The 26,825-nt window shown below is 42.7% G+C and overlaps 1 protein-coding gene across 2 annotated transcripts in view; it reads right to left on the minus strand.

Annotated features, from left to right (window-relative positions):
* Positions 1-26,825, minus strand: part of ITK (IL2 inducible T cell kinase) — an 82,282-nt gene that overhangs the window by 32,214 nt on the left and 23,243 nt on the right. For both annotated transcript variants that reach the window (XM_033180482.1, XM_033180481.1), the window contains exons 2-7: positions 20,795-20,899; positions 18,685-18,766; positions 15,710-15,838; positions 12,104-12,144; positions 6,951-7,102; positions 1,570-1,635 (exon numbers count right to left, since the gene is read on the minus strand). In XM_033180482.1, the coding sequence (XP_033036373.1) occupies positions 1,570-1,635; positions 6,951-7,102; positions 12,104-12,144; positions 15,710-15,838; positions 18,685-18,766; positions 20,795-20,899 (575 nt within the window). The remainder of the gene's footprint in view (positions 1-1,569; positions 1,636-6,950; positions 7,103-12,103; positions 12,145-15,709; positions 15,839-18,684; positions 18,767-20,794; positions 20,900-26,825) is intronic.

Consider the following 26,825-nt stretch of genomic DNA (forward strand, 5'->3'; position numbering starts at 1 on the left):
TTTTGCTCTTGTTGCCCAGGCGCAATCTTGGCTCACAGCAACCTCTGCCTCCTGGGTTCAAGCGATTCTCCTGCCTCAGCCTCCCGAGTATCTGGGATTACAGGCATGCGCCACCATGCCTGGCTAATTTTGTATTTTTAGTAGAGATATTTGCTAAACTTTCAAACTGGTATTACATTTAGTAGAGTATTTTTAGTTTCACCATGTTGGTCAGGCTGGTCTCATTCCTGACCTCAGGTGATCCACTTGTCTCAGCCTCCCAAAGTGTTGGGATTACAGGAGTGGGCCACTGCGCCTGGCCTCTTTTGTCTTTTTTAATGTGGACCAGTTTCTCAGCCTGTTGTGTCTTTCATGATATTAACGATTTTTTTTTTTTGAAGAGCACAGGACATTAATTTTAGAGAATATTCCCTAATTTGGATTTGTCTAATATATCCTTATGAATACACCCTCATAAGTAAATTCATGTTGTGCATTCTTTGAGCAGGAATATCACAGAAGTGATGTGTGTCCTTCTCAGTGCATCACATAAAGAGACACAAGATAGCTTTTTGCTCCATTATTTATGTGCATTTGGATTGATTGTTTACGATGGGCCTACTAATTACCTCCACTTTGTAATTACAAGTGATTTGTGAGGAGATACTTTGAGACTATGTAAATATCCCATAGCTCATCAAACTTTAACCTGCTAGTGGTGACCTTCATCGAGGATTCTTGCCTAAATCAGTTGATACTCTGGGTTACAAAATGATGATTTTTAAACTTTATCATTCATTAGTTGGCATTCTACTATAAGAAAAAACCCTTTCCTTTTTATTTATTACTTCTTTATCTATCAGCCTATCTGTTTATTACAGATTCTTATATTTTTCAATGGTTTCTAGTCTATGACTTATTTTAATACTCATTATTTATTTTGATACTCAAATTGTCCCAGATTTCATCAAATGGAGCCCGTTAGAGCCAACTTCTGTGCTCATTTGACATGCCCATGTCTTTTTGGCTGGGCACAGTGGTTCACACCTGTCATCTCAGTAGTTTGGGAGGCCAGGGTGGGAGCATCACTGGAGCCCAGAAGTTCATGACCAGCCTGGACAACCTAGCGAGATCCTGTCTCTACAAAAAATTTACAGATTAGCTGGACAAGGTGGCATGTGCCTATAGTCCCAGCTACTCGGGAGGCTGAGGAGTGCTTGAGCCCGGTAGGTGGAGGTTGCAATGGGCCGAGATCACACTACTGCACTCCAGACTGGGCGACAGCAAGACCCTGTCTCAAAAAGTAAAAATTAAAATTAAAAATTTATTTTTAAGTACTTCTTTACTTTCTGGCACAAAAAGATGTTTCAAGTTCTTTTTTGTTCTATCCCTACCCCAAGACTTTTCTCCAGAAAGTCCTGGTTCTTTTTAGTGGAAAGTGTTATTTCGGAATCAAGAGCTGGGTGGTATGTGTGAACATTACTATTGCAAGAGATCATCTGGCATTTTTACAGTCAACCAATAATTTATTCCTAACCTAGGGAGGATTCCTTAGGACTGTATTTTCCAAAAACAAATAAAATATCTTACTCATAGGTTTCCAGATTATTTGGAGACTTTTCCACCAGATAACTGCTTGGTACATATCCTTCATGCCTGTTAAAAGGAAAATTAGTGTTTAGACCTACATAGAACTAAGTTTTACATCGTTTTACAGGTTTAATCCATTAAAAGTCATTTAAAGATTGGGAAATATCATATTATTTGGCATTTGTGATAAGACATTTTAAAATTTAGAATAAAAGAATTGGTAGGCCAGGGGCGGTGGCTCACGCCTGTAATCCCGGCACTTTTGGAGGCTGAGGCAAGTGGATCACAAGGTCAGGAGTTCGAGACCAGCGTGGCCAATATGGTGAAACCCTGTCTCTACTAAAACTACAAAAAAAAAAAAAAAAAAAAATTAGCCGGGCATGGTGGTGCATGCCTGTAGTCACAGCTATTCAGGAGGCTGAGGCAGAAGAATCACTTGAACCCAGGAGGCGGAGGTTGCAGTAAGCCGACATCATGCCACTGCACTCCAGCCTGGGCAACAGAGCAAGACTCTATCTCAAAAAAAAAAAAAAAAAAAAAGGAACTGGTAAAACTAACAGCAACTTGCTGTCTGTTAAAGGCAGGTTGATTTCACTACTAAAATATGAAACATAATAGAAAAGAAGTGGTGATTTTACTTAAAAAGTTCTGCTTGCTGCTCTCTTCATTGTGAAATTTCCTCTACTGGAAAAAAATATTAATATTCATTCTCTGTTTTCTATAAGGAAACATTTTTGTGTGATAATCAACATTTTTTTCCACTTTAGTACTATCATTTTATAGTCAGGAAGCCAAAATAATTAAAATATAAAAGATGACTTTCCAACCACAGATTCTAAAAGACACTACCAGTTGGCATTGTAAGCTTTTTAATTTAAGGCCTCCCTAATTGAGCTTCTTCAGATATGAATGGTATAAACACAAGAAAAAAGGATAAAGCCAGGCTAGATTTGGGGATTGGAAGTCACTTTTGAGCAATAATTAATAATTGTGCATAAACAAAAAACATAATAAACAAAATAAGAATATCAAACCTCTTTACATTTGTGTATAACTTCGTAGTTTTCACAGCACTTTCACATTCATTATCTCATTTAATACCACAAGGTAAAAGTGGCATCCCTTCTGCTCTCTGGATCTCTGACTTTATACCCATCAAATGAAGGGCTTAAATTAGATTATACTTAAAATCTAGTTTAAGTAGATACTCCATACTATGGCAATGTAAAAAGATGCCTGATAGGCTGGGTACAGTGGCTCACGCCTGTAATCCTAGTACTTTGGGAGGCTGAGGGGGGTGGATCACTTGAGCTCAGGAGTTTGAGACCAACCTGGGCAACATGGTGAAACCCTGTCTCTAGAAAATATATAAAAATTAGGCAGGTGTGGTGGCATGCACCTGTAGTCTCAGCTGCTTGGGAGGCTGAGGCATGAGACTCGTTTAACCTGGGTGTTGGCGGGTGGGGGCGGTGGTGTGGAGGTTGCCACGAGCTGAGATCATGCCACTGCACTCTGGCCTGGGTGACAGAGCAAGACTCTGTCTCAAAAAAACAAAAACAAAAAAAACACAAAACAAAACAAAAAAAGATGCCTGATAGTTTATTGCTCTTTATTCCATAACATGTTCTAATTTTCTTATAATAAGGCCAATTTTCAACCTAGTGATTATGTTTATGGGAAATGTGTAATTGGTGCACAGAGCTGTGAAGAGTGAAGAAATCAAGACTGGCGATGCCAAATACAGGATGATTATCTTATATTTTACTCCTCTGGCAGACATTGCTAAGCAATCATGGCATAGTTTCTTTGCAGAATTGGACATCTGCCCTCAGAATCATCCTTCGCACAGTGCTCAAGGCAGCCATTCCAACTGAAGAAAGTCAGCTTATTCTGACATTTGCCATTCCTTCTCTATCACTCTTGTAACCCGCTTAACTACGTCTGGTGTTGCCATACTATACTTTTAGAATTATATTAATGGATCAAGTAATATTTTGCTCTTCAATAGAATATGCCACCCAAAGCTGGGTCATCTACACAAATGATAACTCTCATACTTGTATGTGGATATGTAGACTTCCCAAAGCTCTTTCACTTCCATCATCTCACTGATTTTCTCAACACTGTGATATAGACAAAGCTGACATTATCATCTGCATTTTACAGTTCAGGAAATGGATTCACAGCGGAAAAGTGACTTGGTCATCTGTGAATGACATGGTCACACATATGACATGGTCATCTGTGAATCCTCAGCTACATATGACAAGAGTAGCTGATAAAGTCCGAGTCCTCTGTCTCCCCATCTTGTGTACTTTCCACTAGACCACACGATCACAAAGCAAACTGGGGAAATTCCATAATGCTGACTGGCTGCTGGGGTGTCCTCTTTGATGCCCTTTGAAGTGCATAGTTAAGCTTTTCCACAGCTCACCAAATGAAGGGTTTAACTATCATTTGGGGAAGTAAGACCTAGAAGAAATTTCCTGGTACATTCGATGTGCTAAATAAAGTCAGTTGATTGAACTAATGAATTTCTAAGTCCCTTTGGTGTTTGTAGACCCTGTAGACAGCCTTGAACCTATTTCAGATATGGGCCTCTCTATAAAGGACAAAGAGAAGGTGATGTGACCAGCCTTAATTGTCTTCACGAATCAACTAAAGAGGGAGGTTCCAGGTGAGGGGAGTTAGAGTCTGTTCTTAGCTAGCAAACTACACTGCCTCTCAAACCATCGTTCTGAATCTCGTCACCTTTTACCCTATCTCACTTCTGTCTTTCCTCCCCCTGCAATGGGGTTGGTAAGCCTACCTAAAGAGGAAGCACCTTGAAACTGTAAATTTTGGTGGATGTAAAAGTTAAAGCCTTATCCTTAAAGATATTTGTGCCCCTCTTTTTTTTTTTAACCCATCAGATTGGCTTTTTAAAAAAAGTTCAATGATATCCAGTCTTGGCACTTCCATAACTCCATTAGCAGGAATGTAAATTTGGCAAGCCTTGTGAGGAAATTAGATGGCAAAATTAAGAAATCACATACTCTGACTCAACTGTTGCACAGTTAGAAATGTGACATATAGGCCAGGCCTGGTGGCTCATGCCTGTAATCCCAACTACTTTGGGAGGCCAAAGAAGGAGAATTGCTTGAATACAGTGGTTTGAGACAAGCCCGGGCAACACAGTGAGACCCCACTTCTACAAAATATTTAAAAATTATCTGGGCATGGTGGTGTGTGCCTACAGTCTCAGCCATGCAGGGGTCTGAGGTGGGAGGATCACTTGAGCCTGAGAGGTCAAGGCTGCAGTGAACTGTGAGAGTGCCACTGCACTCCAACCTGGTTGACAGAGCAAGACCCCGTCTCAAAAAAAAAAAAAAAAAAAAGAAAAGAAAACAAAAAGTAATGTAATATATATATATTATATATATATAATATATATATATATAACATATATATTCCAAAGATGGCCAAGATATGTGAATACAAGATTTTCATTAAAGCCTTGTTTGAAACAGCAGAGGAAACAAATAAACTGGTAACTAAATGTCCCACCATAGAGGGTTATTTAAACACTTATAATCATACATTCTAATATTGTGCAATTATTCTTATTATTCTTTTTGAGATGGATTCTTGCTCTGTTGTCCAGGCTGGAGTGCAATGGTGCGATCTTGGCTCACTGCAACCTCCACCTCCCAGGTTCAAGCAATTCCCCTGCCTCACCCTCCCGAGTAGCTGGAATCACAGGCTCCTGCCACCACACCCAGCTAATTTTTTGTATTTTTAGTAGAGATGGGGTTTCACCGTTTTGGCCAGGTTGGTGTCGAACTCCTGACGTCAGGTAATCAGCCCGCCTTGGCCTCCCAAAGTGCTGGGATTACAGTGAGCCACTGCGCCCGGCCTATGCAACTATTTTAAAAATGAGGTAGATTTGCATGTACTGGTATGAAAAGATCTTCAATGTGTATTAATATCATTAAAAATTAAAAGCAAGATGCAGAACAGAATGGATCAACTTGGTATAAGCAAAAAAAGAATGCATTTGCATAGGTATAACTTTTGTTTATGATACACAAGAAGGTATTAATAGTGATCTTTTTTTTTTTTTTTTTTGAGACAGAGTCTTGCTCTGTCACTCAGGCTGGAGTGAAGTGGCACCATCTTGACCCACTGCAACCTCTCCCTCCTGGGTTCAAGTGATTTCCACACTTCAGCCAGCGGAGTAGCTGGGATTACAGGCGTGCACCACCACACCTGGCTAATTTTTGTATTTTTAGTAGAGACAGGGTTTTACCACATTGGCCAGGCTGGTCTCAAACTCCTGGCCTCAAGTGATCCACTCGCCTTGGCCTCCCAAACTGCTGGGATTAGAGGCGTGAGCCACCATGCCCAGTCGAATAGTGATTACTTTTGGACTTGATGCGGGGGCAAATGGAGGGTGGCTTATTTTTTATGTCTATTTCTCTCTACTGTTAGTTAAGTAAAATGTTGACATAAATGATCCATATGTTGCAATGACAGTTTCCTTTTTTATATTTTAAAATTAATAATAACCTCATACTTTGAAAACATTTAAACCCTTAATATTAAGATACAAAGATGTTCGTTGCAGTGTTGTTAATATTTGCAAAATATTGGAGATCACCTAAGTGTTCAACAAGGGAATTTGCTAATTTACAGTACATTTATGGCTGGATTGATGCAACCATTGAACTCATATTCTGGAAAATATTCCAGAGCATGGGTTAATACATCTGATATACTAAGAGAAAAAAAAATAAAACCTTAAAAGGCAGTGTGAATCTCATGCTCGGTATTTTTTTCATTCAAAAGTCGCATAGTGGGAAAGTGGTATTTGTACAACCTTATTTTCTCCCTGAGTCAAGTGGATGGCTAGTTCATTGACTGCGATTGTAACTAAATCTTTAGTATCTTCTTTCTGATGCATCCTAACATAATTATCAATCTGTACCATCTCTACACACACCTTTTCTTTCCACCAAAAATAAGCACTTTCTAATGGGATGTACCTTCAGCCTCACTTACCACTCAAGAACAATAACACTTTACAGAATTAATTGCCAAGCTCCCAAATTGTAGATGTCAGTGGAAAAATCCAGGGTTTTTTTGAGATGAGTTTGGGTCTGGAGTGCGTGAGATGGGGTGCAGGGAGCAAGCATAGCAAGTGACTGCCTCAGAGTCACCTCTGAGAAGAGGAAAAACGAGCCTCAACTACTTCCTCTTCCTCCCTCTTCCTCCTGCCTCTGCTCTCCTCTCCCACCTCAGTGCTGCGGTCACGCTGCGGGAGATAGGACAAATCATCCTGGTATTTTATTTGTTCACACCATACCTCAAACAGAGGGACAGCAGCCACAAAGATGCCTTACCCATTCCTGTCCTGGACTCTCCACCAGTGAATCTCAGAACTGTCCAGCAGGCAGTACTCTTCGTTGCGCCGCAGTGCGAGTTCCTGAGGATCATTGGTTTGGTAGTCATACAAGGCAATGACCACAGTTTCTTCAGGTTCCCAAAGTGGTCGCTGGGGAAGAGAGACAACAAAACCAAGCAAAGATATAAAAAAGGAGGGAAAATGCCTCCTTTCATCGGGGTGTCTGGGGAGACAGTCTGCCTTCCTCTGGTTGACTTTCTTTATGAGTTAGAGTTACGGCACTGAACATGGCACAAAGACATCAGTGCTTGGAATTAATCACATTGCTCATTCTATGAGGTAAATTCTGACCACAGTGAATTCCAAGCAGCCACATGATTTTCACAAAAGTCTGCTGGTTTCTTTATCTGCACTATGTTATAGGCGGCAGCCTCTCTGCCGGATGCATCATGCTCTTGGCAAAGGAGATGCAGTCAACATGAAATCTTTCAGTTTGTGCTTTACTGATATGATTTGTGGGTTTATCCAGATCTACAGAATCATATGTTATTGAAACTGGAATTCCTCTAACCGATCATTTAATACACTTTTTCATTTAGGATGAGGAAACTGAGGCCCAGATAGAGAAATGGACCTGGCCAATCTACTACTTGAATTAGCCCTAAGACTCTCTCTACTCTAGCACCTGTCTCCCTTCCTTCTCCTACGGGCTCTATTGCTGATGTCTCTGTTCCTCAGTCCCTTTCTTAGCATGATATATTGAGGACATGAAGAAAAGACCACAAAGCACACAGTCGCCAGAGTTCAGGATGGGCACACCTGCTATGGGTTAGCAGACTTTGTGAGAGTAAATGTGCGGAAAAATTGAGTTCCTCACTAGAATGTGATTTAGTGTTAGGAAGTCACAAGTTCTCTGAATACATTGAAGCATTTGGTGGCATAAAAATACTGGAGCTGAAAAAAAAGTCTCATCATACTGATGTAGTATGTTATCTCAACTGAGCCCAGATCAGATTTTTTTTTTTTTAAATAGAGACAGGGTCTCACTATGTTGCCCAGGCTGGTCTCAAACTCCTGGGCTCAAGTGACCCTCCTGCCTTGGCCTCCCAAAGTCCTGGGAGTACAGGCATGAGCCACTGTGCCTGGCTGCAGATTGGAATTTGAAATCTAGATATTTGTGGAGCTTGTGAGGATGTGTAAATGGGGTGCTACAGAAAAGAGTTGATGTCCTAAGGCTTTTGCTCTAAGAGCTCATGGAGGGAGGAATAGTGTTCAAGGATGCTTGAAGAAGATGAAGGAGAGCTATGGCATTCATCCCACTGTAGGTCAACTCATTGGTTAATATCTGTGAAGAGAAAGATCAGAGCACGGTCCTCAAATTACGATGGTACCTTTCTGTAGGAGGAACACTGGACATGTATTTTTTTTTTCTAACAATCATGCAAGCTTGGAATATGGGGATTATTTTGAATATCGCAAAGTTTGAGGTATGCTATAGGCCTTTAATGGGTGATGGCCAAGAATGCAAAATGCTCTGTAGAGTCCCACATTCCATACAACTTTCAAATATCCTGGTAAACATTCACGTGGTGAGAAACCAGCTTATACAATAAATATAAGAACATCCTGAGCCTAGATCCTATCTGTACCCTATCCAAAGTACTGGATTTCCCAAGAATGCAACTACCTTGTACTTTGAGGGAAGACTATACTTTGGTTCAGAAGTTTGCCAAGAGTTGTTCATCATTTTGGAAAATTATATCACAGGTGGTAATGCTGTAGTTGAGTCCCAATACCACAATTTTTATCAGTTGCATTTGAGATGTCAAATCCAATGGGATCCTACCTACAGGTGCAAGAAAATGACTATTTCATTCTGTCTTCCAGTGTAGTCATGCCCCAACATTTATACAGAAACACATATTTTATTTTTTATTTATTTATTTTTATTTATTTTTGAGATGGAAATTTTGTTATATATATTATTTTTCTTTCCTTTTTAAGTATTACAGTTAGAACATTTATTGATTCTTTTTAAAAAGTATATGTAATACAAAAGTTAACCAGGTGTGGTGGCACATTGCCTATAGTCCCAGCAGCTGCGGAGGCTGAGGAGGGAGGATGGCTTGGACCCAAGAGACAGATGGTTCAGTGAGCTATGATTGCACCACTGCACTCCAGCATGGGCAACAGAGTGAAGCCCTGTCTCAAAACAACAACAACAAAAATTAATTAAATACTTTAATTTTAAAAAATTATGTATTCATATGTTATATTATTTATAAATTTCTTTTCAGGGTAACAAAAGGAGCCTTACAAAATATCCATCACTAAAAGGCAGTATTGAGTTTGATAAGGTTGGGAACCCGTATTTGAGTGAGAAAATCAAGGGATGGCATTTGGAGAAACTGAGTCTGTGGGCTCAGGAAGGGTTGTTTGGGAGCCTCCATGATGTGGTGAGGCATGAAGGGAATGAGGATCCTGCCTCCCAGCCACTCTGCTACAGGCCTTAGCATAACCTGACCCCCCAGGACCTCTGTTGGTCCCAGGTGGGAAGAGCTCCACTGGGCTGAGGGGCCCTTACAGAGAGCCTAGGTAGCAGTGGCAGGGATAGGGTGCCTTAGTAGGCAGCCAGTGAGAAAGGACACATGCACACACATTCTAGTGGCCTGTCAGCAAGCCCTGGGTTGACTGGGAGGGACTGTAAGAGGAAGAGTTGAGTTCCCATGGATGCAGGGGGCCAAGAGGAATCGGAATTTGGACTTCAATGTGAAATACGACCTTGTTTGTATCCACAGGCAAGAGAGGCCTGGGATTGTCCTTCACTCTGACCATGGATATTCTCCATCTTGAACAAAATAACCATTCCCTGACCCTGGAGGACTGGCCCTGCTCACAGTGTTTCTCACATAGAGCATGAGACCTGTTGGCTCAGACTAGATTAAAAACATAGTTTCTCTGTATGACAATCCGAGATGTCATTACCACTCAGGCAGCAGAACGAGAAGGTGAGGAGAGAAATGACTTCAAGGGGCTCAGATAAAAGAATCGTTGCATTGGATTTAGACATGCGGTTGAAACTAGAACAATGATTCCAAAACCCTTGTGGTCAGAACACTCAAAACAGTATCCACGATACTCCTCCAAGAAGGCTGAAAAGCAAAATGGCAGAGTGCAGGGAGAGAAGGATCAGCAGTGTATTCTGGCTTTCATCTTCATTGATACCAAAAACAAAGACAAAACAGAAGCCTGGCTTAAGATGGGAGGTGTGGATTTAGGCGGGACTGTTGAGGGAACCATCTGCAAGGGAGGGCAGTAGGATTCCGAATCAGGCCTTCAAGGGGGATGGTGAAATAGTCTTCAGAAGCTCAGTGAAAGAAAAGGAGAGAGAGCTCATTCTCTGCTACAGTTTCAGTTTCTTTTCTGTTGTGAGGGAGTAGGCTGATGACAGATCTAAACACTAGGCTGGAGCTTTGAGGATTTAGAGCTTCCTTTATGGGGACGCTGCCAGTTTTGAAATGTCACCATGTTGGCTGAAGGGAAAAAAGACAGAGCTCATTCTTCAGGAAGAAGCATGAGGAAACGGAATCAGTAAACTCTGGTTGAAGAATTTGCTCTGGAATGAAGAGCGAGTACTCAAATGTGGATATTGGTCGGGCACAGTGGCCCACGCCTGTAATTCCAGCACTTTGGGAGGTCGAGGCGGGTTGATCGCCTGAGGTCAGGAGTTCAAGACCTGCCTGGCCAACAGTGGTAAAACTCCGTCTCTATTAAAAATACAAAAATTAGGTGGGCATGATGGTGAGCGCCTGTAATCCCAGCTACTCGGGAGGCTGAGGCAGGAGAATTGTTGGAACCTGGGAGGCGGAGGTTGTAGTGAGCCGAGATTGTGCCAGTGCACTCAAGCCTGGGTGACAAGAGCAAGACTCCATTTCAGAAAAAAAAAAAAAAAAGTGGATATTGGTGTTAATATTATCATAAGGTCAGGGCCATATCCCCTACCTAAAGGTCATGATCCTTTCTCCTATCTCTTTTTTTTTTTTTTAATCTCCTTAACCAAATAAGCGGCCCTAGAGTAGGTACTGTGCTATCTAAGACTTGTAAGTCATTATATTATAGATCAGTGAGGAGGTTTATTAAAATGCAGATTCCTGGGCTCCTCCCCCAGCATTTTGGACACAGCAGGTCTGGGGGTGGGATCTAAGAATTTGTATTTCTAACATGCTCCCAGGTGATACAGATGCTTCTGGTCCATGGATTATACTTTGAGAACCACCACTCGAGTTAAAGACCACCACGCCAGAAACCTTGCATCCTACTAAGTTGCTAAATGGCCTTGGAAAAGCCTTAAGACCTCTCTTGGGATTTGATTTCCCAAGCTTTACAATGAGAATAAAACTAAAACCCTCTAAAGTGGATAGAACAGATAGTAAGTTTTAAAATAGATAATAAAGGGGTGGAAGTGCTTTGAAAAATATAAAATACCAACAAATGTATGTCTCCAAAATGCTTGCATAGAGTAAGTATGCACCTTTTTTTTTTTTTTTTTCTGGAGACAGGGTCTTGCTGTATCACCCGGGTTGAAGTGCAGTGGCACACAGTCATGGCTCACTGCAGTCTCGACCTCCTGGGCACAAGTGATCCTCCTACCTCAGCCTGCTGAGTAGCTGGGACCACAGGCGTGCACCACCACACCAGCTAATTTTAAAAAGTTTTTTCTAGATATGGGGGTCTCACTTTGTTGTCCAGGCTGGTCTCTAACTCCTGGGCTCAAGTGATCCTCCCACTTTGGCCTCCCAAAGTGCTGGGATTACAAGTGTGAGCCACCATGCCAGCCACACTTTTATAGAGAGTGAGCTGCTACTATACTCCAAAGTGGTCAGGTGAATGGCCACCCAATTTGATATCGGTATTTGTTGAATAAATAAAGTGAGATGGAGATTTAGCAGCTGAATTGTTCTTTAAGTGGACAGACCCCCAAGTCAGTTGAAGCCCAAAAATACCCAATGTGTTGAGTTCCGCTGAATCGTGACAGCCTGCTGCATGCATCCAGGGTTTGAAAAATATGGGCAGAGGGGAACATGAAATAGGAACATGCCAATCAGGTAGCCTGTGGGCCGACCTGCACCCAGAGCTAGGGCTCTCACTCACCCTGTTGTCTTCAGGAGTAGGAGGAAGAGGCTTCTTTGAAGCTGAAAAGAGAAAAACAGGAAAAGAAAAAATGAGCATGAAAACCAATGGACCCAAACGGAAGTGAGCAGCCAGGGGGCTTTTCTGAGAAAAAGGGCCCAGGGAAAACAACAGAAGAAAGGGGGCCAGAAGGAGCAATAAGACACAGTGAAACCTGACTTGGCCTTGTCAGAAGCTGTCTTTTATCTCCTTGGGCCTGCTGGTTTCTGATTCCCTTTTCTAGTAGACACCAGAAGCTTCCAGAAGTCCATATTCAGGGGCCCTCTCTCTCTGTATTCCCAGGAAAAGCCTGACAGTGGGGTTAGAGTTGCACCCTTCCCTGTAGGCATAGAGACTTCTGGGAATGTCTCTGCCACCTGCTAAGCTCAGGAGTGGGAATTGGTGACTCAGGGGGACAGTGACTCACTAGCTTCCTGACTCAGTTGTGAGCTTGAGGAGGGGGTGGCTAAGGTGGGAGGTCATTGTGCTGCTTTTTGAGTGGGCTGGAATCCACTTTTAGTTGCCTTAAGGCATCTGAATATGTGTTATTTCTGCTTCTTTCAAACTATACCAACCCCAGCATCTCTCTGTCTTTGTCTTTCTGCTTATCTCTGTTTCCATGTCTCCCTCTGTTTAGCTCTCCTCTCTCTTCCCTCTTTCCTCCTTTCTCTTCTCTCTCTTTCTCTTGCCCTCTCTCCTTCCTCTCATCTCTTCATATTCGTCTCTCTCTATTTCTCCTTTGTAGCTCTGCAAAGGCCATTCCTGGACTCAATGAATCAAAGGTGTGTGGCTGGGTCTGGGGCTCTCTGTGGTATGGGAGGCATAGCACAGGCTTCAGGCCAATACAAAGACATCCTTAATAACAAGAGATGAGAAGAGAATGGGCTGCATAGGTAGGTGATGAGTTCCTCATTTCTGTAGGAGATTGACTTGAAGTTGGACAGCCCACATCAGGGATGTGGTAGAGGAGAGTCACACATTGACACTGGAGCCCAGCCCCGTGCAGACTTGGCAAGAAAGAGTAGGCTGGGGTAGTGACCTGGGTATACGATGACCAGAGAAGAAGGAAAATCCCTATAATAGGAAGCATGGCTCCCATTTAGAACTCAACTTGGAGCTGGGAGACTGGTGTTCTAACTCTGGCTTCGCCAATACTAGCTGTGAGCCTTGGCCACTTCCATCCCTGGACATTCTATGACTGGTGTCTCTTTCTTCTTCCTCTGGCCTTGCTTTTCCCTTCCTTCCTTTCCATCTGTGTGGGGTTGGTATGTGGAGAGATCAGGGCCAGTTCTGGTTGAAGACACGGGTGTTACTATGGGTTGGGTGTGGCTGGGTCTGTTTTTACTCAACCGAGTCTGCTGCTTCCCAAACACACCGAAGTTCTGAGGCTATATCTCGGCCTTAGATTCTTTCAACCACCAATAAGGAAGACAAGTAGACACAATTACCATTTATCGAGAACTCTGTATATGTTGGCAGCTGTACTGCTTTCCACAACACCATTGAATCTCCCAGCCTTACACGTAGCTACCTATTATCATTATCCCCATTTTGCAGGTGAGGAAATGCACTTAGAGGCTCAGAGGGGTTATCCAAAGCCCAGTGCTCATAGACCCACACTGGCAATGTGCTCGGTACCAGGAATCCTGTGAACCTTCACTCAGGGAGGTGACCATGAGCTGTATTCACAGTGCAGTGTGCTTCTTGAAAACTCTGCTCTCAATTGTGTAACACTCAGATCCACGAATTTATTTAACCAAATCAGAAGAGGGTAGAGTGAGGAGATGCTCAGAGGGGGAGATGGCAATGGGTTGCAATGCAAAAGCAAAACCATTAGCAGAGTGACTGCGTGACACCCACAGCAGGACCCCAAGAGTGCTCAGGCCCTGGTTTCATGTGGGGAGCAGCTCGGCATGACCAGCCCTCCTGCAATGGAGTTCTGGTGAGTCATTCAGATGTTCCTAGCACCTCAGTCACATGTGTATCACTTGGAGGAGGGAAATATTGTGCGCCCCGATGAGGAATAGCTGCAGCATGCGTGGTACAAACTACAGAATGGAAATACTGAGTCAAAGAATTTCAGAATTGGAAAGGGGCTTAGATATTATTTCATCCTAAGCCCCTCAGAACTCCCTGCCATTTTTGAGATGAGGACACTGGGGCGCCTTGATGGCCAAGTCACTCATCTGAGGGCCCACAGTAAGGCATTGGCAGAAGTTTGGAGACCAGATCCCTGACTTTGGAATGGGCTTTCACTCACTGAGGTAAGCCTATGCCATTCTGTTATTACGGTGGATCCCATCCATAGAAAAATTTCCATTTCTTTTTTATTAAATATTGGCCCACATGAATATGGTCACAGGACTAATGTGGAGGATCACTTGAATATTTACCAATTTCTAAAACTTATTAAGTATTATTCTTCTGGGCCCAGGGATGGATTATGTTGAAGGGCTTTTTTCCCCAAGGCGCAGGGTGAAAAGTGGTGGTTTTTAAAGTGGTAATGAGAGGGGCTATGAATCAGGAAGCCACAGAAAACCGGGCCATGTGTTACATCCGCCTTGGGTTGCCAATTTTCAGTGCTGAATTTTAGTGCACAAAAGGAAATGATAAATGAGAAAGAGAAACTATGGCAAAAGAGGTTGAGAAGAGAGGAACATGGAAGGAAAATAATCCACACGGTACATCATTCCTATGCAACAATGGATTTGCAGAGCACTTCCAGCAGTGTGACCCGGAGCATACTGAATTGCTCAAGGCAGCCCATTCCCTTAACATGACACCATCTACCCCAGATGGTTGAGAGGAACGAGAGCATAATGAATGTGAAATGCATTCGAGTGGAGTTGTATGCGACTGGAGGTTAAGGTTCCAAAGTAATCACTAAAATCCAGTTGCAGCCCAGTCCTCCAGACCTGAGCCTTTAATGTCAAAGGCAAAGAAACAGCTTTTTTTGTTTTCACTTTGCATTTAGACTGTGGCCTTCTCCTCTCTGAGATTGTGGAGGTCAAGGGCAAGTTTGAAGAGGAGGCAAGGAGAAACCACAAAGTAAAAAGTAAAAGAAAAAAAAAATTCCTCTCACCTTTAAGGCTATAGAGTTGAATTTGTGTAATTAAATATATGTGTTATATGATGCCACTGTGAGAAATAAATATTTTATATCGCTTAAGGCTGCCTCTGTAATTTAAGACTTAAATAGACCATGCCATTCAAATGCAGGTTATAGCAGGGCTCCTCAAACTGTACTGTGCACATACGTCTCCTGGGATCTTGTTAAAATAAAAATTCTGACCTAGTAGGTCATGAGTGGGGCCAGATCATTTGCATTTCTAACTAGCTCCTAGGAGATGTTGATGCTGCTGGTCCAAAGAACACACTTTAAGTGGTCAGGAGCTATAAAGACATCAGCTTTGAGCTCCTGATGGAAGCACCAACAGACTGGTAGAAAAGACAGATGATTCCTCTTGGAAAATTCTGAAAATGTAGAATTTTGCATTCCATTCCTGACACCCTCAATGATTGAAGGCCAAAAGCTTTTACCTTTTTATGGTCATTTCACAGGAGTAGAAGGAATTCCCAGTCTCTTACCATTCTTGGTTGGATCATATTGGGCACAGCCTGCTGCAAGCTTCTCCAGCTGAGAACAGCACCTCCACTTCCCATCAATCCAGAAATTAGGATGATATTTAGGCACCAGATTGTTATTATTCCTCGTTTCTGAAATAGGTTGGCACCAACAGAAGAGTTATTTCCAGGTCAGTCTATCAAGGGCTACCAATTTTATACCATCTCGAGTTTAGACCTGGCTAAATGAGCCTGAATGAGTATTGTCCAGACCACTCAGAAGCATGGGTTGACCTGAGCACATAAATGCACTGTGCTGTTTACTGGGGTAGTTCATGTTGCATTTAGGCATCAGCGCATCTAGGCTTGCGTCCGGCTCTGCCTTGCATTAGTTGTGTGTTCTTAGGTTGGGCAAACCCTTATCTGAGCCTGAGTTTCCCCAACTATGCAATGAGATTGTTAAACACTGGGCTCTACAAAAGTGCCTTAAGGGTAATGAGAAGGTTGAGAAGGTGGAATCACCATCCCTCCAACTCTCCTACCTTTAACCACAGCAACTTTGGTTTTTTCCCTTCTAGGTTTGTGGCTTTGAAGTAAGATTTTGGTTGTGGAAAAAAGGGGGCTCTGCTACTGAAACAAACACATACATAAGGCACAGAACAGGGTTGGGTGTAGTGGCTTATGCTTGTAATCCCAGCTCTCTGGGAGGCCAAGGCAAGAGGATCTCTTAAGTTGGAGATTAGCCTAGGCAATATAGTGAGACTCCTTCTCTACCAAAACACACACACACACACACACACACACACACACACACACAAAGAAAAAAGTTAGCTGGGCATGGTGTCAAGCACCTGTAGTCCCAGCTACTCAGGAGGCTGAGGTGGAAGGATCACTTGAGCCCAGTAGGTCGAGGCTGCAATGAGCCATGCCTGTGCTACTGCACTCCAGCATGGGTAACAGAGTGAGACCCCGTCTGATATGGTTTGGCTCTGTGTCCCCACCCAAATCTCATCTTGAATTGTAATCTCCATAATTCCTACGTGTTGAGGGAGAGACCAGGTGGTGGTAACTGGATCATGGGGATATTTTCTCCCATGTTGTTCTTGTGATAGTAAGTGAGTTCTCATGAGACCTGGTGGTTTTATAAGTATTGGGCAAGTTCCTCCTTCTGTCATTCTCTCTCCTGCCACCTTGTGAATAAGGTGACTGCCTCCCCTTCACCTTCCACCCTGATTGTAAGTTTCCTGAGGCCTCTCAGCCATACAGAACTGTGAGTCAATTAAACCTCTTTTCATTATACATTACCCACTCTTGGGCATATCTTTATAGCAGTGTGAAAATGGACTAATACACTGTCTCCTTGAATAAATAAATAAACAAACAAACCACAGAACTAGATAGCTAATCTCTAATGTTCCTTCCAGTTTTAACATCCTGTGTATGAAATCCCTTCACAGAGGGCAAATAGCCGATGATCATAGCTGCGGCCCTTTTGATTACTTTTTTTTCTTCCTTTTTTGGTGGGGTAAGACCAGGGTCTTGCCGGTTACCCAGGCTCGGCTCACTTGGCTCACTGCAGCCTTGACCTCCCAGGCTCAGATGATTCTCCCACCTCAGCCTCCCGGGTAGCTCAGAGCACAGGCATGTGCCACCATGCCTGGCTAATGTTTTTATTTTTAGTAGAGATGAGATCTCACTATGTTGCCCAGGCTGAAGTGCAGTGGCATGAGCATGGCTCATTGTAGCATTGAACTCCTGAGCTCAAGTGATCCTCCCACCTTGGCCTCCCAAATTGTTGGGATTACAGGTGTTGGCCACTGCACCCAGCCCATTTTGATTACTTCTTACTTTTGTGTTTGCTCTATGTCCCATGACTGTTAGAACTGTGAGCACTTTCCCATTTACCCAGCACTTGTCTGCTCATAACTCATTTGAGGCTCACAACCACCTTGGGATAAGATACACCTTGTATTTCTATTCTCATTTTTTTTTCAGATAGAGGAATTGCAACTCCAGAGATAACAAATAGTTTGCTTATCCTTAGTCCTCATAGTTTTGTAGAGGCAGATTAGTATTTGAATCCAGATCTTCTGACACATCCAGTGCTTCAGGCTAAAGAACAGTAATGGTAACATTGATCGAGTGCTTTCTTTGGGATGGGGATTGTCCTAAGTCCTCAATCATTCAGTTCTCACAACAGCTCCATGACTGTTTTAGTCAAAATTTATAGAGACACATGAAGGTCAAGGAATTTACCCAGGGTCACACGCTAATCATTGGCAGAGCTGGGATTTTCACCTTCATGCCTGGCTCCACATCCCATGTGCTTAAACACTACTGCTTCTAACTGTGCCATCAGGAAGGGGAAGCTTAAGAAATACCCTTACCAATGGCCTGAAATGCTTGAAAGCTAGCTGATATTTATTGCGTGCTGTCTATGGGCCAACCTAGCTCCCAGGACTTTGCTCACATCAGCTCCAAAGGCAGGTGCTGCTATCCCTTCCTTTTCTCCCTTTTAAATAAATGGGAAACTGAAGCACAGGCAATTAAGGAACTCGCCCAAGTGTACACAGCAAGTGACAGACTGGGATTTAAACCCAGGTCATTTCACACTAGGGCCTATGCTCTGCTTCTTCTCACTATACGAGGAGTTGGCAAACTTGTTCTTAAAAGGCCAGACAGTAAATATTTTAGGTTTTACCGACCATGAGACAAAATCAAGGGTCTTCTGCAGGTACTTATTTAACTATTTGAAATGAGTTATATACAAATATTGCTCAGAGCCTGATAAGAACAGACGGCAGGCTGGATTTGGTCAGCCCTGAATGACACCAGTTATTGCCTCCTGGGCCCACGATGAAAACGCGGAAACTTCCACCAACCCCTAAAGGGAAACCAGCCATCAGCTGCTCTCACACCACAGTCTATTCTATTGTGGAACCCAACCCTACTATAGGATCAAGGGTGTCAGTGATTCAATGGCAAAGGAGTTTAATTACCTTCTTTAAGGGCCAGCACCCAGCGCTGCCGGCTCTCACGATCTGGAGCAAACACATATAGGAGGTAGTTGTCATGCATGACCTGGAGACACACACAGAGTCCAAGATGAGCAGTGTGCATGGAGATAGTTGACTGACAGCAGACCTACTGAGCTGAAAGTGGGGTCTCAGGTGTTTATCGTCACATAGGCAAACATTTGGGTAATTAGGGGGCCAGTATCCTTTTTATCTAGATGTTTGGGTGCTATGAAAACACAAGGTAAGCAGTTTCGGCTGCTTGTCTCAGATTCCATGCCCCAAGAGAGCAATCGCTAACTAAAACAGCAGGAGAAAGTTCTCCTCTTGACTAGAAAGCACATTTACTTCTCATCTTAAGTTTTTAGTGATTAAAAAAAGTGTTTCTGGCACATGAAAGAGAAAGATATGACAAATGTGTATTGAGAGTTTTGAAAACTTCTTATTTTGAAATAGTTTAAGATTCACAAGAAGTTCCAGAAATAGTACAGAGTTCCTGTGTACTTTTCACCTGCTTTTCTCCACTGATGACATCTTACATAACCACAGCACATTTTTCAAAACCAAGAGACTGTCATTGGTATCATACTGTTAACTAAACTGCAGTCTTCTTTATATTTCATCACTTTTTTAGGCACTCATTATCATTGGGATTTTGAACAACTGAAAAATACATGCTATTCCTTTTATTTTCGGTCCTCAAAATTCCAACTCATGAGGGTCACTTTTCTAGTAGGAAAAAAGTTCTTTTCTATGCCACGTTAAAAATATACTCATCCCTCAGGTTGGCAAGCAAGAATGGTACCCTGGAATGTGCAAGGAGATATCCATGCCTTTGAAGCCAGAAGTGCCAAGATTCATACGTAAGGTAAGGACTTTAAAGATACCCTCCACCAACTCTGTTCAGTAGAATTTTGGGAGGCTGAGGCGGGTCGATCACGAGGTGAGGAGTTTGAGACCAGTCTGACCAACATGGTGAAACCCCATCTCTACTAAAAATACAAAAATTAGCCGGGTGTGGTGGCATGTGCCCGTAGTTCCAGCTACTCAGGAGGCTGAGGCAGGAGAATCACTTGAACTGGGGAGGTGGAGGTTGCAGTGAGCCAAGATTGCACCACTGCACTCCAGTCTGGGCAACAGAGTGAGACTCTGTCTCAAAAAAAAAGAACTTTCTGCAGTGATAGGCACATTGTATAGCCAGTGCTGTTTCAGTACAGTAGCTGCCAGCCATGTCCGGCTATTGAACATGTGAAATGTGCCCAGTGTGACTAAGAAGCTGAATTTTTAATATCATTTAATACATTTAAATGTGAACATCCTTGTGTGGCTAGTGGTTACTGTACTAGACAGCGCATTTCCAGATAATCCTCAGATTATAAAATCTGAATCTTTGTGCCTCAGAATCTCCAAGCAATTCATACCCAGCAATTGCAATACGTTGCTTCAAATCCTGAGTAAACTGCACTTAAAGCACGTTAGGTTTGGGGCCCCGACAGCAGCTTTATTTCTTTCCTCACTAATTAGGACTTCCCTTGAGGAAGAGAAGACATGAGGGAAATGGGTATGAGGAATAACCACCTTTTTAAGATTTTGTGCTTCATTTGTGTTCAATAAGTGAAAGAATGAACAAATAAATGTCATTGATTGAAGGAACACATATGTTTCCTAATGGGATTTGTCTAAGTTCTAACCTTGGAGCAGAGAGTCATCCCTGTCCACCCTCTCTCACAGTGACTGAGGACTTTTTTTTTTTTTGGATGGAGTCTCACTCTGTTGCCAAGGCTGGAGTGAATGGTGCGATCTCGGCTCACTGCAACCTCTGCCTCCAGGGTTCAAATGATTCTCCTGTCTCAGCCTTCCGAGTAGCTGGGATAACAGGTACCCGCCATGGATGCCCAGCTAATTTTTTGTATTTTTAGTAGAGATGGGGTTTCACCATGTTGGCCAGGCTGGTCTCGAACTCCTGACCTCGTGATTCGCCTGCCTCGGCCTCCCAAAGTGCTGGGATTACAGGCGCGAGCCACTGCACCTGGACATGACTGCGGATTTCAACCGCGGTCCAGGAAATGGGAAACTACCCACCTGATGGACTTACCTGAAACGGGTATTTATAGTGGCATGGGATGCTGATGTCACTTTTCACAATCTCGACACATTTGATTCGGGACAGCTCGATGGACCCCTTCAGCGTGCGCTTCTTCTGTGGGGGAGACAAGCACATCCCATTCATGTAAGAGAGAAGACAATATTTTTGTCCAGATTGCTCCAGAAATCTACTACTAGATAAGATCCACTGAGTTTTTAACAAATTCCAACCCTCCAAACCAAATATCCAAAACTGCCTCTTGGCCCCAAGTGTGGGATAAACACTCTGAGCAGACTGCTGGGAAAACATGCCTTCAGAGTCTTCTTCTTGGTGACAGGCTTCCACTCATTGAGACACTGGGTCATGTACCCCACTGCCCTTGTGACAAATGGCAGCATCAGCAGAACTCGTAGCTGAGATGCGCAGAGAAATCCATGGACACATATGTGACACTTTTCTCTTCTCTGTGTCTATCTGTGACCATATTAGCATAGCAATTGAGCTAGGGCCTGACCTGGATTGTGGTGCATACCCTTAGCGACATCTTTTTTTTTCTGCCTCTGGCTTCTCCATGTCCTTTAGTTATCTGCAGTTCCACAATGACACTCCCAAAGGACATTCCTGACTCTGCTCTACAACTACCTCTTCTCCACGTCCTCCCCAACCTCCCCATCAAATATTACTGGGCCTGTGTCTCATTTTCTTGGAAACTTGCTAGCTGTATTTCCCTGATAACTAATTCACGTGATGGTATTTGTGATTTATAATGATGTTATGTGTTACCTATTTCTAAGGATCCTCGTGCTTGGAGAATGGATCTCAGGGGATTTGATGCCTTACCCAATGGAACAAATTCCATTGGTGGTCTATCGGACTCCAAGGAAAGATAGTTAGGAAAGTGCTTTTGGATGGAAGAAGCCTTTCACAGGTGCCTAGAATTGAGCTGCCATTGAGAATAGACTTTAATTCAGCTATGGAACCAGTTGCAAAATACGTCATTATACCCACTACCAGTCAATCCCAAAAGACACGATTCTGAATGTCATAGTCCCAAATGCTGAAATCCTGAAAGATAAAAATCCCTAAAGTCTAAGTCCCTAACGTCTCAAATCTCAAAAATCACGATTAGTGAATTTTCTGTTGTATGCAGGATAGCCTCATTATGTTAGTTGCATCATGTTAGGCAGAACTACTGCTTTATTATTGTCTTCATTTGGAAATTACGTGTGGTTTAAGATGTGTATGGGTGCCAAATCGACGAGGGGTGGACTTGTTGACTTAATTTTAGGTGTCAAATTGACTAGATTAAGGAGTATCTAAGGCTGGACATGGTGGCTCACACCTGTAATCCTAGCACTTTGGGAGACCAACACGGGAAGATCACCTGAGATCAGGAGTTTGAGACCAGTCTAGTGAAACCGCACGTCTACTAAAAATACAAAAATTAGCTGGGTGTGGTGGCAGGTGCCTTAATCCCAGCTACTCTGGAGACTGAGGCAGGAGAATCGCTTGAACCTGGGAAGTGGAGGTTGCAGTGAGTTGAGATCGTGCTGCTTTGCTCCAGCCTAGGCAAAAGAGTAAAATTGTGTCTCAAAAAAAAAAAAAAAAAAAAAAAAAGACGTGTATGGATACTTGATAAAGCATTATTTTGGGTGTGTCTGTGAGGGTGTTTACAGAGTAGATTAGTACGTGTATCAGAACGGATGAGGTGGGGGAGATCTGCTATCAGTGTTGGTGGACACCATTGAATCAGCCAGGGACCCAAAAAGAACAAATACTGAAGGCAAATTAGTCTCTCTCTGAGAGTTGGCACAGACTTTACTTCTGCTGTTTTTGATCCATCTCATTAAAAGACTTAGGTTGTCTATTGTAGTATTTCAGATGACCATGGCTATATAAGCTATTTGTTTTTTTAAAAAATTTAAAGGTGAAATATATTGCATATTAGTTTTTTTGTTTTAAAAATCAACTTTATTAAAGTATAATTTACATATAATAAAATTTACCAATGTACATTTCAGTGAGTTTTGACAAATGTATACAGTAGTGTAATAACCTCCGTAATTAAGATACAGGAAAAGAAATAACCAAAATCAGAGCTGAACCAAAGGAGATTGAGACACAAAAAACCACGCAAAAGATCAATGAATCCAGGAGTTGGTTTTTTGAAAAAATTAATAGGATAGATAGGCCACTAGCTACACTCGTTAAGAAGAAAAGAAGGAAGATCCAATTAAACACAACTAGAAATGACAATGAGGATGTTACCGCTGACCCCACAGAAATACAAATAATCAGAGAGACTACTATGAACACCTCTGTGCACACATATTAGAAAACTTAGAAGAAATGAATCCATTCCTGGACAACATACACCCTCTCAAGACTGAACCAGGAAGAAATTAATTCCCTGAGCAGATTCATAACAAGCTCCAAAATTAAATCAGTAATAAATAGCCTACCACCCAAAAAAAGCCCAGGACCAGATGGATTCACAGCCGAATTCTACCAGATGTACAAAGAAGAGCCAATATAATTCCTACTGAAACCATTCCAAAAAATTGAGGAGAAGCATCTCCCCCACAACTTATTCTATGAGGCCAGTATCATCCTGATACCAAAACCTGGCAGAGATACAACAAAAAAGAAAACTTCAGGCCAATATTGATGAACATTGAAGCAAAAATTCTCAACAAAATACTTGCAAACCAAATCCAGCAGCACATCAAAAAGCTAATCCATCCAGGCGCGGTGGCTCATACCTGTAATCCCAGTGCTTTGGGAGGCTGAGGAAGGCGGATCACTTGAGCCCAGGAATTCGAGACCAGCCTGGGCAACATGGTGAAACTCTGTTTCTACAAAAAATTACAAAGATTAACTGGATATGGTGGTGCAAACCTCTAGTCCTAGCTTCTTGGGAGGCTGAGGTGGACAGAAGTTGCAGTTAGCCAAAATCATGACACTGTACTCCAGCATGGGTGACAGAGCAAGACTGACTCAAAAAAAAAAAAAAAAAAAGAAGCTAATCAACCATGATCAAGTAGGCTTTAGGGATGCAAGATTGGTTCAACATATGCAAATTAATAAATGTAATTCATCACATAAATAGAACTAAAGGCAAAAACCATGATTATCTCAATAGATGCAGAAAAGGCTTGCAATAAAATTCCACATCCCTTCATGTTTTAAAACTCTCAGTAAACTAGATATTAAAGGAACATAACTCAAAATAATAAGAGCCGTCTATGACAAACCACAGCCAACATCATAGTGAATGGGCTAAAGCTGAAGGCATTCCCCTTGAATACCAGCTATTTCTTTAGGAATACAGTTTGTCTGCTCATAACTGTTATACCCATGTGACTGTCCTTAGTATATCTAAGTGTTTATGTTTGCAAAAAAATGTATACTATTATTGCCTATTTTATTGCACACGGTGGCCTATGAAGCATTTTGTCATGTCTTTATATATTTCTCAAATAAATCCACTTTTAAAATGTAAGCAAATGTCTTTTTAAAAAGTTTTTAGAATTATTTTTTCCAGAATTATATTTTTGGGGATTTTTATGTTTTGGATTTCAATATCTGGGACTATGGTGTTCAGGATTGTGGCTCAAACCCCATTCTACCTTATTCTTTTAAAGGAGGTAGCAAATGATGGTGAAATGAGCAAAAGTTTGGAAAAGCTATGTTCAAAGTAGGTCTCTGCCTCTTACCATAAGAGCTCTGTGACCTTGGGCAATTCATTAAACTTCCCAGAACCCTGGTTTCTACATCTGGTAAATGAGAATAATACTTACCTTTTGGGAGTTGACTGGGGAATAAAATGGGATGATGTAGGCCGGGCGCGGTGGCTCAAGCCTATAATCCCAGCACTTTGGGAGGCCGAGACGGGCGGATCACGAGGTCAGGAGATCGAGACCATCCTGGCTAACACGGTGAAACCCCGTCTCTACTAAAAAATACAAAAAACTAGCCGGGCGAGGTGGTGGGCGCCTGTAGTCCCAGCTACTCGGGAGGCTGAGGCAGGAGAATGGCGGTAAACCCGGGAGGCGGAGCTTGCAGCAGCTGAGATCTGGCCACTGCACTCCAGCCCGGGCTACAGAGCGAGACTCCGTTTCAAAAAAAAAAAAAAGGGATGATGTAAACAAATTAACTAGCTTATAACAGGTGCCCTCAATAAAGGGTGCCTTCCCAATTAAAGAAGTTAAGGAAGCCTTAACTATTGCAAGAGATTTGTGTTATATGAACAGGCTTGGTTGGTATCCAGGGACCCATTACATCATCAAATTCTCCCGAAGTGAATTCAGTCTTTACTTCCTGTTTTTGGGTCCTCAGCCCGGAAGCTGATCTTTGATTTAGTAGCTGAGGAACACAACTGAGATAAAAAAAAATTCAAGATGCCAGAAGCAGACCCTATCAAATACAGGAAAGCTTTGTGGTGTTTGGTTTTTAGTTCTTTAAGTAAAAACAACTTTATCCAGTTTTGAAAGTGTGAAATCTGTTTATGTTTATTGTGACAAAAACACTATAGAGGCTCAGTATGGTGGCTGATGCCTGTAATCCCAGATCTTTTTTTTCCTCTTTTTTTTTGAGATGGAGTCTTGCTCTGTCGCCCAGGCTGGAGTGCAGTGGTGCGATCTCGGCTCACTGCAACCTCCGCCTCCCAGGTTCAAGCGATTCTCCTGCCTCAGCCTCTTGAGTAGCTGAGACTACAGGTGCCTGCCACCATGCCCGGCTAATTTTTTGTATTTTTAGTAGAGAGGGGGTTTCACTGTGTTAGCCAGTATGATCTGTATCTCCTGACCTCGTGGTCCACCCACCTCAGTCTCCCAAAGTGTTGGGATTATAGGCGTGAGCCACCGTGCCGGCCCCCAACATTTTTTGTATTTTGGTAGAGATGGGGTTTCACCATGTTGCCCAGGGTGGCTTGGAACTCCTCACCTCAGGCAATCTGCCCGCCTCAGCCTCCCAAAGTGCTGGGATTACAGGCCTGAGCCAACATGCCCAGCCAATCCCAGATCTTTGAGAGGCTGAGGTGGGAGGTCGTTTGAGCCCAGGAATTTGAGAGCAGCCTGGGCAACACAGTGAGACAATACAAAAAAATTACATAAATTAGCCAAGCCTGGTGGTGTGCGCCTGTAGTCCCAGCTACTTGGGAGGGTGAAGTGGGAGAATCGCTTGGGCCCAAAGTTCCAGGCTGCAGTGAGCTGTGATAGAGCTGGTGGCATCAACCCCAGCCTGGGTGACAGAGCAAGACACTGTTTCAAACAAGCAAACAAACAAAACAAAATACTATACATGCATGTGAAGAAAATATTTATAATGTGTTATTATCCCACCCTTCCCCATAACCCTGAGGTAGCCACAGTTAATCATTTGGAGTCTTTTCCCTGCACTTTTTATAGAGTATATATAAAGGAAAATGAGTGTCTGTTCTACTTATCAGTCTAGAACTTGCTTTTGTAGTCTAATGCTAAATTAGGAGACTTGTCTTCCCACAAAATCCTCTGCAAATGTGCCCTTTGGGCTCAAACTATCTTATCATTTAGAGTTAGGAATGCATGCTCTGGTCCAGACCATAATCACAGTTCTTTGGAATGGTTAACCTGTTTTTCGCAAATAGTAGAGTACGGCAGAGCTGCCTTTTCAAGAACTGTCTGCAGCTACTGGTAAACAGGCAGCCCGAGCTTGAGGTTGCCATGTTTTGACTTCTGTTGAGTTCTTTCCTTAGAGCATGCATAGTGAAATAAAAACAACAGGCTCATGGCACGTGATATGACAACACCATTTGCTGACATTTTTGTCTTTGGAACCTACTAAGTCCTGAGCTCCCTAAGGTCAGAGACCAGGGCATCTTCCCATATACCCAGTGCCCAGCAGTGGCTAGCCCTAAGTGGAGCTTAATTAACTCAAAACAAAGCATGTCAGGTTGGAGCACAGTTTAAACAATCTTAACCAGATTTAAGGCTAGTAGATTTAGCCATTCAGGAAATATTTATGGAGGGCCAGCTATGAGTGAGGTGCATTTCTGAGTTCA

Source organism: Trachypithecus francoisi, unplaced genomic scaffold (assembly GCF_009764315.1).
Source record: "Trachypithecus francoisi isolate TF-2019V2 unplaced genomic scaffold, Tfra_2.0 Lachesis_group2, whole genome shotgun sequence".
Classification (NCBI taxonomy): domain Eukaryota; kingdom Metazoa; phylum Chordata; class Mammalia; order Primates; family Cercopithecidae; genus Trachypithecus; species Trachypithecus francoisi.